This window comes from Cataglyphis hispanica, chromosome 18 (genome assembly GCF_021464435.1).
Source record: "Cataglyphis hispanica isolate Lineage 1 chromosome 18, ULB_Chis1_1.0, whole genome shotgun sequence".
Lineage (NCBI taxonomy): Eukaryota > Metazoa > Arthropoda > Insecta > Hymenoptera > Formicidae > Cataglyphis > Cataglyphis hispanica.
The window spans coordinates 284,808-298,696 of NC_065971.1; the positions used below are offsets into that span (position 1 = coordinate 284,808).

Here is a 13,889-nt window from a genome sequence, read left to right on the forward strand (position 1 = left end):
TGCCTTCTTCGTCATACCAGCGCGTGTTTGTTCAGTCGGCGGTTTCGGGAGCGGCGTGACGCCGTTTTCCGGGATGCGGCGGTAAAGGAGCCGGTACCACGTTTGCACATCGTCGATGTTTACACGCGCAACTCCGAACGAATTACTGACGTTAAACAGGCTGGCGGAAATAATAATCGCTATGAATAAGCAAAATTTATATTTTTTTTTTTTAATGAGAGATCACATCGTTTATTAGAACGCCCACAAATGGCGATAAATTCGTTTTTCCGCTAAAGTTGTGAATGGAGAAATGTACAGAAAATTATTTGTGTCCTTAGGGGATATTTAATTGCTACGACAAATGAGATCATTATTAGGAAAGTCTACAATTTATAAGAGCCCAAACTCTGAAAGTTTGATAATTTATTCTTTCGAGAAAATCGATCAAATCGTGAGACAAATGTCAAATTTATGGCTTGACTTGTTTGATTAATTTTAATTATAATCTAAACGTTTTCACATTCTTTTCTTTGCATTAAAATTTGTATATTATACTTGCACTACAAAAACTAGGTCAAGTTGATGGTATATTCAAAAAAAAAGAAAAACGATAACCAATGATTCTGGCTATCGAGAAATGGAATATTCGTTCAATATCCTGTTCCCGATCTTTTCTCTTTCTTGTGACGGTTGAGAAAGTAAGTAAAGAGCATTTTGTCAAAGTTTCCCCAGTGCATTATTTATCTTGGTAGAAAAGTTCCGCTTTGTGTTTGCACGATGGCGCGATATTCGCGATATACGCGAAAGTACCGATCATATGTTTTTTATGAATTCGCACATGAGCACACAAGGATACGCGATTAGTGGATGATTAATAGTCTTAGCTCTTTCCTCGATTCCTACCGTATGTAAGACGTTGGTCCTTCTATTTTTATCGGCGCCGAGAATATTGCTCGAAATTTTACGTATTGTACGTAGAAAATTCTATTCTATCTGGTTGCTCCGTTCTCCCATATTCCGTACGAATGTATGAAAATATGCGAAATACAATTTCCGGGACTTCTCGCCAGTACATCTTCGAATCGCTATCTACCTACTTTCTTGTTGTCGCTTGCCGGTGTGTTGGATTCTACCTTCTGTATGTTTGCGAAGTCGTCGGTTTGCCAGCGACGCCTGAATCTACAGGGAAGAAGTCGCTTTTACATTTGCGCATCCGCAATGTTTACAGGCGGTGCTTTGATCAAATTACAAGGCTCGTACTATCAATTTGGTGAGTGGTCGCGATGCAAATTGAATTTGCGTGCTAGAAAATAGTTGGCGAAAAATTGTATCATAATATGTCCAAATTCATAAAAAGAGAACTCAAAATAACTTGATATTTTGTGAGAAATACAAGATCTCTTTTATCTTTCTTATATTTTGTTTTATACACGAGGGCGTTTAATTTTTTTTTACTGAAACGACTTTGCGCAAAAGATGATAATGCGAGAGGTCGCAACATCAATGGTGACAATTTCAACGATCGTGTAAATTATTAATTACCTATTAAATCGGGGGAGCCGGCGTCAACAATGTTGATCCGTTCGCCAATCCGCGCATCCGCTACTTCGCATCCGCTCCTCGCAGCATGTTTAAATCCGTATGCACCGATCCCGTGTATACACGGCGCGAGTAATGCGATGTATTACCGATCTACGACAGTGCTCGTGTTTGCTTTGAATAATTACTCTGGGATCCGCGGATACGTATGTGTTTCGCGTTAGCGGAGAAACGGATATTTGCCACGTTCTCTCGAGTAAACGTGATACGCGCGTGCGAGAGTACGATCACATCGCACGACGTACACGTAGGTATACGTGTACGGCATACATAAGCGTCGTTCGCGTGTATGTACACGCCGAGTCTATCGATACGGTTCATTGTCTAAATCATCAACGGGGTTTATGAGAAGATTTAACGATGTAATAGGACTCGCCGATGCGATTAACGTTTTATAATTACGGTATTAATTCGATCCTATCTTTCGTAACTCTTAATTGACGCGTTTGCGACTGATTATATCCGCGTAGTCATTAACGTCACGCGAAATACGCGGTTTCTAAATATTGAACCTGTCGTTTTAATGGCGCAATAATTTTTGCAAATTTGCGCTCGGCGCATCCGCTTAGTCTCTGGAAAATTATGATATTTTGCGCATACCGAGTTGTGCCGTGAAACTTATCGTAGTTTATATTTTCGGCACAAATATTTACGCGCGCGTAATATATTTTATTTTACTCATGATAACGCAGTAATTGTTTCGTACACTTTGCACTCGTATAACTTTAACACGATGATACGCGAGCGTGCGCATCCGTCATGTGAATATTCAGAGTCACGTATTAGGAGAAAGGGCAAAGGTGCGAAAGCGGAGCCACGTGCTCGTTGTCGTTGTTAACGAGTCGCTCCATGCGTACGGCTATTCATCACATGGCATTAATTACATCGTATCATTAACACTGTCATTGTCCGTGATGAATCTCAGAGCTTGAGCCATCTAGCGCATCCGGAACTTGGATGGGCTCGAGATTTGGGTCACCATTACACGAGAGAATAATCGATTACGCTCTATTAAAAATCCGATTTTATTTGGAGCAGTAATAAGAATAGTCTCAGAGAATATCTATTCCGTTCTGATACATTCTATTACATATGGAGAAATAATTGCTAATGATACTTGAATCATAAACTGTATTGATTAATAATTAATAAAATATTTGTACAATAAAATTCTTTTATAAAGCCGCGATTTTATACGCGATCATGCGGAGCAGATTTAACTCTTTCGATAAACTTCAAATTATGCGCCAGCCAAGCCACGTTTTTTCTCGCTCGACGCGCCCGACGTTGACTCTCACAGTAGAAAAAGTCGATATATGTCAGCCGCGCTCGCGCTCAATTAATCTCTGGCGTTGGCCGACGATGCCCGTTTCAAAGATAATTTTCCCGGCACTCATTACGTCTAAGGTCAAAGAGGGGAAGGATAATGAGATCAGCGCAGATGTTAGGCGCCAGCACGATTGATGACACGACTATATGAAAGCCAATAAAATCGCGCTCGACGATTGACGGCGTCACATAGAGCGCCAGTATAAATCGACAAGTAGACCGATTAATTGAGTTCACCCGGTTGTGTGCGGCCCGTCTGCGTACCGTGCAACAACTTTTGTTTCTATACGCTCTATGTGAGCCCGCTTGTACGCGGTTTTCATTTGTGTACGCGCGTGTGCGTGTGTACGTCCCGGGTTCGGTTAGCCCGGACGCTCGACCAATTTGCAGTAACTCGATCGGCGCCAACGGTGACTACTAAAACTTCAAATTTGCGGTCTCGTCGAGAAAACGGTCGTGTTGTTACCAGACAGGGGTCTGGTTAGCGTAGCCGCAGAGACGCGGCGGGACAATGCCGTTTGCTTAAAAATACGTTCATTCCGTTGTCGTGTCGCGTGTACGGCATCTGTGATTCGTTGCAATTGTTTAATCACTATTGAGAATTAATATCATTGTACAGCGTTTTCAAAAATAATAATTTGTTGAGTAGCGTGATAAGAGATAGATTGTTTTTTACCCGAATTAGAATATCGATTATTTGAATTATCCTATAGAGCACAAAAAATCTGTAAGAAATTTATCGGCAAATTATGAAACAAAGCAAATCTCAAAATAACTTGTATCTTTTCGTAAGAATAACTCTGTCGTTTTCCCGTACTTTTTTTCAGTGCCGATATTAAATGTTAACGCGGTGGCCGGTTACAAAGTTCAGATACCCTGCGACATCGAGCCGCCGATTAAAGACGAGACGGTCATCATGGTATTTTGGTACAAAGATGAAAGGGACGGCGGGCCGATATACACGATGGATGCTCGGGGGAAACAGATAGCTCAACCAAAGCTTTGGTCAGATCCGTATGTATTTGGTGAAAGGGCGGTTATGAAGACGGACGTTAAGCCCGCGAAGCTGCAGATAGATCAATTGGAGTCCACAGATGGTGGTGTGTATAGATGCAGAGTGGATTTCAAGAATAGTCCGACAAAGAATCAAAAGATTAATCTTACAGTCATAGGTGAGTTTTAACAAAAAATGGAAATCTATTTTTACGCTTCTTAATTCTAGGAGAATTTACGCTGAATATAAATTTTTGAAATTATTTTATAATTTCGATAAATATTTAAATTATATATATATATAGGTCTAAATTAAATTTTTATCTATAATTAAAAAAGATAATAATATATTTGTAAAGAAACCGCCATGACTTTTGTTTGTTTGCGATAGATACAAAAATATGTAAAGATTACATATTAATATATTTATAAATTTATAATGTAAAATACGATTTTTCCATAAAAATTTAAAATTTAAAATATATTATATATATAATTTAATATTATTTTATAATAATGATTTATTAAAATTTGATAAACAAAGAAATGTGTAAAAATTAAATACGATAATTATAATTTCCGAAACATTAATTGCAATATAATATTTCTATGTGATATTTATCATTTATCTGTGTTTTAAAATTTTACTAATGAGATAATTAATAATTAAAATAGCAAAATATGTTGTAAGTACAAAATCTAGAAATGCATATAATGAGTCTAGATCTCAAAAACTCTCATGGGATTAATTATTCATTTACTTTTCCAATTATCTGTTATTGTGATAGAATGTCGCATTTTACGATGCAAAATTGCGGTTTATCGAGCGACGTTGGTGGGCAGATTACTTTATGAGATTTTAATTGAGCGGCGCATATGGACGGCTACTTTTCCATTTACTCGTGATTTACTCATTTGGTATTATTTGTATTTATATATATATATATATAATAGTAAATCCAGGAGATAGTTTAATTTCAAGCTTCTGTGCAGCGGCTACGAAAGTCACGTGAAAAAAAGCTATGAGACAAAACAAAGTTACAAAGTTGAAAGACACGGATCGGTTCCAGCAAACTACACCAACAAACAGTATCGAGTCATTGTGCGTTTAGTCATAAGAACGACGTAGCTCCACAGTTAGCTAATACGATTTCGAATTTCAATTAATTGAACGTCATAGTAGTACTGGTTCAACAGGTGTTAATCTCATCTACGGTTATCGGGATGCTAGTGGAAAAAAGAAAATCAAAGAATTGGCCATTATGTGTTAATTTTCATTTTATTGAGGGCCGCTATCCGCTGATTTCGCGATACTAACGCTTTAATAACGTTGCTCCGATACACAGAGAGATTCAGATATAGTTTTAAATCAGTTTATGAATAATGGTATACGTTTGTATAATTATTGTATTATTTTACCAAAGTACAGATTTATAATGAATGTAATCGATCGCGTGATAAAATGACAAGGAGATCGCGCGCATAATGTGATATGGCGATATTATGTGCGTCGATATCACAGAAATGAAATACTATGATCGAAATTCAATTTGCTGACACAGTGCCGCCGAAAAAACCGATGATATTGACTGGCGCCAGCAGAAGTCTGGCTAAAATACCGCAACCGTTTAACGAAGGAAGCGAGATGTCCTTATTGTGCGAAGTGATGGGAGGCTCGCCTCCGCCAAAGGTCACGTGGCATTTTGAAGGCAAGATTTTAGACGACTCGTACACGCAAGAGCTTGAGGATATAACGATAAATCGGCTGGATATACAAAAGGTTACCAGGGATTTCCTGAGGGCGAGGCTAATTTGCAAGGCGAGCAATAGTCAGCTTATATCGCCTATGACTTCTGAAATTATTTTGGACGTAAACTGTGAGTAATTATATTAATTAAATTGTCAGAAATAATTATGAGAGAACTATAATAAAGTAATTTTTATAATAGCTACTTGTTTAAGAAAGAACTTTCAATACATACATATTTCTTTTTTATATTCTATTAATTTTGTTGTAGAGAAAAAAATGGAAAAAACTGTTGTTGATTGCTATTATCATTAATTATTAACATATTGTCATTTCATCTTATTAATATTTATTATTATAAAGTTAGTGACTCGATAATATATATGTGGATATATGACTTGACTTGATTAAATAGAAAATAGAATATTGTGATGAATATTTTATATCAAATTTTGTGCGCACTGTAAAATGATTCTTTTTTGCAGTGAAACCGCGGATAGTCAACATTACAAATAAGCGATCGCATTTATCAGCATTAAGAACCTATGAGATCGAATGTATCAGTTGGGGTTCTAGACCGGAGGCGGTGATCACCTGGTGGAAAGGAGCCCATCAAGTCAAACACATGGCAAGAAATGTGAGTATATCTTTCGCAAACGGACGACTATTGTTTGATGTATGAGAAGCGATGACATTTGCATCGCGACGGCGTAGATTCTGAGTTCTTCGTAGTTCGCAGATAATCCGAACGTCACGAGAAGTGTGCTGAGTTACGTACCGACCATCGAAGACGATGGAAAGTTTCTGACGTGCAGGGCGGAAAACCCCGTGGTACCTAACAGTGCCTTGGAGGATAAGTGGCTCCTGATGGTGTATTGTAAGTGATAAATTAAAATTAAAGTCTTAAAATGAAATAAATAACTTAATTTTATTAATTTGATTTAATTTTATTATTTTTTTATCTTTGATTGTTATTCAATAATTTTATATTAACCATCGTATATATGAAATTGAAAGAAATGAGAGATGAGAGATGCTTCTCGCTACCTTCGATGCTTTCAGATGTGCCGGTAGTGAGCATTAAATTAGGTCCCAGTTTGAAGGCGAACGACATAAACGAGGGTGACGATGTCTACTTTGAGTGCGATGTACGAGCCAATCCGAAGGCTTATAAGCTACTTTGGTTCAAAGATAACAAGGAGTTGCATCAGAACGCCACTGCGGGAATTATTCTTCCCGGTGGACAATCGCTAGTACTGCAGAAAGTGACGAAAGCTTCCGCTGGGGAATATTCTTGCATGGCAGTCAACATTGAAGGGAAATCTACTAGCAGATCGGTGACCCTCGAGGTGATGTGTAAGTACATTTTGTTTATATTTGAATCAATATTACGACTCCATGCGACTCTGAAGTAAGCTCTGCCCGTAAAAGGTCCTGTTTTTATTTCATCTCTCGAATCCTTCTTATACGTCATTATTTTAATTTTATTAATACACTTCTTATTTTATTATTATATATAATTTTACTAATTCACTTTTATATCGTGCGACATTGTCAATATTCTATGACGCTGATAAATGATGTTTTTACATAGAAGCGCGTCAATAATCGGTGTTGGCCGCATAAGGAATAAAAATCGCGAGCCGCCGGCGTGACTCACGACCGCTCTTATTTTTCTCATCGAGGCACCCGCATGCCCCACGGTAAATTGAATCTACCAGCCGGCGCCTTCGTATTTTCAGACGCACCGATCTGCAAGGACGGCTCTTCCACTCAAGTGGTTGGCGCCCTGAAGCACGAAACGATCTCGCTGGTCTGCGGCGTACAGTCAAAACCGCCGCCAACAACCTTCCACTGGACGTTCAACAACTCCGGGGAACTGATGAGCGTACCGGCCACCAGATTCGCCCAGGTCAAACCGCTCAGTCGGATCACGGACAACTGGCATGGCTCCAGAGTGAATTACACACCGCAAAACGACATGGACTACGGCACGGTCGCCTGCTGGGCGAAAAATAAGATAGGGGAGCAGAGGACGCCTTGTCTCTTTCAGATCATTGTCGCCGGAAAGCCTTACCCCTTGCAAAACTGCACAGCCCTACAATCAACCGGACCTTACGCGCATCGAATGGGTAAGTGAGCCGGGAGGGTCCGGGAACCCTCACAACGACCTGCTAACTGCGCCATTACCCGACCATCATCGTGGATGACGCCTTATACCCTTGTTGCGTTCAACAGCTTGTTTCCTTGTCTCCCCTCGAAAGACCCAATCGCCGTGAAAATGCTCGTGAAATTAGTCTTTCAGTATCGATTATCGGCATTTATATGAGCAAGATTTTTTTTTTCCAAATTATTTTAATAATGAATGCGGTATTTTCTAAAGAAATTATGATTGTTAAAAAAAAAATTAGATTTTTTTAAACGGTATTTTTTCTTTAAATTAGTAAAAGTTATATTTTATTCGTTCTTTGAGAGTTTGATTAATTTGATTTTTAACAAACAACATGCGCCACTCGAGTAAAACTCATTTTATTAATCACCTCTGAGATTCGTTTAGATTTACGATCGCATTAACAAACTGAGGATTATTATAGCTAGTTTATGAAATACTCTTGATCGAAATTGTTAATTACACTTTCTCGATATATATATCTGGTTTGACGCAAGTCTGAGATTATTATCCAATGCGACGATGCTAGCGTCGGAAAGTAATTAGGTCTAGTGATTCCGTGTGTTATTCTTCCTCTGGGAAGCGGAGCTTAATTTCGAAATGTGTGCGTCCATGTGAAACAGGTCACGAAGACTTTAAAGCCACCGACTCGAGGGACGCGGACTGGCTGATCGTCAGGTGCTCCGAGGGATTCGATGGTGGTTTGCCCTTGACTAATTACGAGCTGGAGGTCTACAGTGAGGAGAGCGTTTATCATACCAATACCATCTACCTGAATCACACCGACAAATCCGGCTCATCCGGTCCAGTTTTCGAAGTTCCCGGCTTAGAACCAGGACGGAATTACAGGCTTCATCTTTATGCTGTCAATGCCAAGGGTCGAAGCGATCCCGTCGTCTTGGAACCGGTTACGCTCAAAGGAGTAGCAATGTATACTACTGGTGAGTTTTATCATCTTTTAAAGTTCCGTTTCAGATTATAACGATATTGTAACCGGAATGTAATTCGGAACCGCTATCTCGCTACAGCGGTACATCGAATGTTACGTGTATTTTTGCCAATTACTTAAAACGATTAAGTCAATTAAACGAATGTTTGCCGCGAACGGAATGCAGACGAATAAGCTTTTATCGACAAATTTTGTTCTCTGAATGAAGTCTTTAGAGATTACGAAATGTCTCTCTTGAGTTTATTCTGCGAATATCTTCTGAGCTATCTTTCTACCGGATAATTTCGAGTTATTATTATTGGCCTTAATATATGTAGATTGTATTACGTCGATAGAGAGTGTTTGCCCGTCGTGATTAACCTTCGTACCTTCATTACGTAATCTTAACATCAGAGGCGATATAATAACGAGGTGGGTTAATAAGCGTTAATGATTACATCGTCAGAAGATTTTCGACTGTATCCTCAATTGAACCAAATTGCACGATGGAGTTAATTATACACATCATATAAGCACTCCTGTTTATTTCCGTCCCAAATACACGCATATTTGAATTATTTTCAAAATATTCGCGTAAAAAAAAGCGTTTGCTTTTTATTTTAATGTACCTTTCTCATATTTTTTATTCACAGAGGCTTTGTTTTAAATTTTCTTTGCTTTATTATAAATCTTTTGCTTGTCGCCTGTGCTTTTAATTTTTATTTTTAAAAAGTCGTGTAGGAACATAACACCAAAATTTACTGTCTGTTTCATTACAGCTTTATAAATTTAATCTTTTCGTTCTGTACATTTATCGTCTTTTTCGTATTGTAGCATATTAATGATAAAATAATAATTCATTTTACTTTCACGATTAGAACGTCGTTATTCAAATATTAAAATATTTGATAAATGGATTTCATTATTTTGGTTATCTCCGATTTATCTGCGACGATAGACTGTCAGATTTTGCAGAGTAAATCTATTTCGAATCGTCGGAATCGAGACTCGCTGTAATATTTCTGTCGTCGAAAGCACGTGTGATACAGCGTCAGATCTCGATCAAATATTAATCTGCGATGATAGCGCGATGCCGAGTTGCGCATCGATGTTACTAATCAACAACTTCCGTCGAAGGTTCTCGACGCAATTACACAAATCCGTCGCCGCTTTCGAGAAAGCGCTACAAGGTTCCCCTCTATTCTCTTCCCTTCTCACCATGTATTTCGTTTCTATCCGCGGACCTTGAATTAAAATCCCATAAAGCCCAAGTCCCTTTCCTCGGTGCTGCCTCATTCCAGCTGCATTTATCGTCTTTAATTTCCATCCTCATGGTTTATTCATGCCGGCTCGCGCACGCTACGCTCCGCTGTGTGGAGACGTGTGTGTACAACTATGTGTGCATATATCGCTGTGTATATATACGCACATACGTACGCATGCACGTACGCGTATACACAGATGCTATCCTGATCTTGGTGGAGAGCTCATCCTGAATCCTGACTGTGTATGCGCCACTACCACTGTCGTGTATTGGGAATCGTTCGAACGCGAAGCCCGTCAAACGCTCCCGAAACCCTCGGCGCCAATTCCCACCGAGCGGCTGTTCCTATAGGGGGTGGCAAACATTCTCTTAACGGTGATAGCGGAACGCTCGCGTGGAGAAGGAAAGGAGTTCTCTTCAGCATCCCTGGATGATGGACACAACTGTGTTCGTGTCTCCGTTCTCGACAAAATACATTCGTGTACGTGTCTTACAATGTATATATGTGTGCGTACGTGTACACACACACACACACACACACACACACACACACACACACACACACACACACACATGTATATATATATATATATATATATATATATATATATATATATATATACACACACATACGCACACACATAGCATGCACGATCGTGAGCGACCTTTCGTTGGCTAACGAACCGAGGCGTTTTCTGAATTCCAAAGAGCTTGGCCATCTCCGTTCGCGAACCCGATGCTCTGCTTGCCTCTTAATCTTTGCTTCCGGAAGCTGCTTGCGTTTCCTCCGTGATCCAATAAGTACACGGAAAAAGCGAATCTCGTTTACCGGACACGTCGGGACGAATACCGCCACCGGACGCTACCGTTGATGTCGTCATCAGTTCGAATCAGTTTCATCCTGATGAGGACGAATGTTCTTTGCCGGCTAAGAATACACGAATACACTCTAGGAAATCACACGTTCTGCGCGCAACGCATTCTGCGGTCAACTATTAATCCTGTGACGAGTATATTATGTACAATCAGTAAAAAATTAGGTTTTGCTTCTTTAGTGATATTTTTTGTTTAAAAAATCTTTTTAGAACAAAAGTATTGTGATGAGTGTATAATTTTACAAGTTTAAATTTTAACATTACATATGTTAACAGTAAAAACAGAAACCTATGTATGCGAAGTACATTTTTCCAATTTCACAAATTTTTCAGTTTATTTTGCCATTTTTCTGTAATTTTAAAAATTAAGCTTATCAGTATCATATCAGTTTCGTCTTCTGCACTGTGCACCACTACTTTGCATAGTATTGATTTTCGCTGCATAATGTTAAAGAATCGAAATGCACCGGAGATAAAATACGTCTCTCTTGCAACGTAAATTGCCGAGACGAAATTTGTCGTTTAATGGAAATCGATTCGGCGGAATACAAAAAGAAAACGTTGGCATGCGTTCCCATCGTTACGCACTAATCCGATGTGGCTGATTGCCGCTTAATTATCGAATTGTGACGTGCGCACACTGTCGATGGTACAAAACTAACTTGATATTCGCACGATCAATAACATTTGCTTCGTGTTCATCTCGCAAGTATCGTCATTGAGTAAATTAATGAAGTCGCGCGGATTATAATAGTTATATTAAACACCGATGAAATTGATAAAATGTTTTTTTATGCATTAGTATTTACGTTTGCTAAATTATAAAACGTATGAATGAATCCGTTTTAGGAAATACTACTGGGAGTTTTGCTCCCACGCAAATCACATTTCACGCTTGTTTTCCCCAGGTCGCGGTATCTCGGAGGAGATAACCGATTACAGCCTCCTGGTGGCGTGCTTTGCCGGTGGTGTAACCGCTATTTGCATACTGATCGTTGGGATAACGTTGACCCTGTATCGTCGCAACCATCCGTCGCAGGCGACGAAGGCCCAGACGGCGACGACGGACGGGGCACAATGCGAAGGTAAGGAGAACCGATCGACGGCGCCGCCGGCAACAAACGAGGCTCAGCGGGACGAGCTAAAGGAGCAAATAAATGCGGCCGGGGAATCCTTGCCGGACGACGATCCGGATGTGATACCGAGCAAGGCCGTCGAGAAACGGCCGGACATCTTCGAGCCGAGCTATACATCCGGTAAGCTAAAACCCGAGCGAGCAAAGGATACGTTCAGGTGTCTCGAGGATCTCGATTATCCGTCGCCCGCGTCGGTATTGCACGCCAAGGACTCGTGGATCTATCCGAACGGTTACGCGGAGAGGAACGAGAGCGGTCTGAGCCCGATACGACCGAGCACGCTGCCGGTGCATCGTGCACATGACATTTACACGAGGAGTTTGCGTGTACAAGAGAGTTGTATATAAGGACAGAGAGGAAGGCCTCATTGTATCCCATGCCCGCATTGGTCCGGGTCCTTCGATGCTCGCCAAATCGTCGTAAACGCGATTAACGACGCTTTTGTAAATAGACAATAAATATCGTTAAGGACCTTTCTCTTCCACCCTCATCGACATTCCTATTCTTGTTTTTCACCTAAGAATAAGATATGTAGATGTTAGTTTCGTTCTAAGGGAAACGTGATATATACTTGGAACATTGTCGATCGAGCGCAATCACGTGTACAAAGACAATAATTTCCGCCGTTAAAAGATTTCTCATCACATTTCTGTCTCTTATCGGAAGCCTTCCTCATAAGAAGAATAAAAGACGAAGAGAAAAAAGAAGAAATTATTCGCGCGAATGTCTGGAAGAGCGTACATGTTTCTACGGATGTTTTGTCGTGCTTCATGGTTAATTAAATGGTCAAATGGATATGTGTGTGTAAACGTTTGTATATATGGATAATAAATCTTGTTGTTTAATATGTATGTTGCCGCTGTCGCGTCATTTATTAATGCGACACAATCACACTGAAGACTCAGTGAAGCTCTGGTCGCAATCGTTCAGCGATTCGATCGACGACGAAACAACTTCTGCGTCATCAAAGTTAAGGTAAGTCTTAAAAAGGAATTAATTTATTCTTTTGGATGAGTTTGACATTTTATTTCTCATTTATCTCGAACTTATTTCAGTTAATGAATCTCCTCGATGTGGCTAAAAATAGTTTATCATTGCCCGACGTTGAGCCGTATGACACTTGGGTATTTTCGCGTTGCTCGCGTGTTCGCCATGCTGACAGTTTGACAGGTTGGTGAATTGTTCGTCAGGCGATGGTTAAATTGGCATTGCTAACAACATCATATGGTCACAATATTCGCACACGATATAAATGGTCGTCTCTAATAAAGAAAATCCACTCAACCCAATTATAAATAATCGTCGCTTGTGAATAGCGTTAAAAATATATCATATTGCTGAATAATATCACATCGCATTGCTGGAAGGTATATCGAGACAATTCTTACCTGAAATTTGTGACTCACATTATGAAAAGGATAGAGTAAGGATTTCAGGAGATCGTGGATACTAGATCGGATATCCGATCTAGAATCTCTAGACTCTATACATATAGATCGCGTGTCTGATCGCGTTGAGTGACGATGCAATCGCTACATCTATCCTTAAGCCGCGCGCGATTTTCGTTGTTTACGCTATTTCAGCAACGCTCGCCGACGCGACGGGTTTGCTCTCCGACAGACTTCTACTAAGCCGCTTATCGCCGTCGGTTGCTGCCGCGATAAGCTAGAAATCGATGTAGACGTCCCGCTGTCTGTGTACCGACGATGACGGTGACCTGTCAAGTTCGTAGGCGACGATAAATCACATCGTTAGAACAACGCAACCTCTCGAGCCCACATCGGTCCTCGTTCCATGTCGAGCGGAAATAAACTGCCAGATATCCAGGATCCACGGAAGTAGGTCCACGAGTCGATCGTGGATTCG

At 40.0% G+C, this 13,889-nt stretch overlaps 1 protein-coding gene across 1 annotated transcript in view; it reads left to right on the forward strand.

Moving 5' to 3' along the window:
- Positions 1–12,839, forward strand: part of LOC126856442 (hemicentin-1-like) — a 28,391-nt gene extending 15,552 nt beyond the window's left edge. Inside the window, exons 2-9 of the mRNA XM_050604934.1 lie at positions 3,738–4,082; positions 5,466–5,780; positions 6,136–6,287; positions 6,383–6,527; positions 6,713–7,006; positions 7,393–7,782; positions 8,444–8,761; positions 11,796–12,839. Of these exons, the coding sequence (XP_050460891.1) occupies positions 3,738–4,082; positions 5,466–5,780; positions 6,136–6,287; positions 6,383–6,527; positions 6,713–7,006; positions 7,393–7,782; positions 8,444–8,761; positions 11,796–12,370 (2,534 nt within the window). The 3' untranslated portion in view covers positions 12,371–12,839. The remainder of the gene's footprint in view (positions 1–3,737; positions 4,083–5,465; positions 5,781–6,135; positions 6,288–6,382; positions 6,528–6,712; positions 7,007–7,392; positions 7,783–8,443; positions 8,762–11,795) is intronic.
- The last annotated feature ends 1,050 nt before the right edge of the window (positions 12,840–13,889 follow it).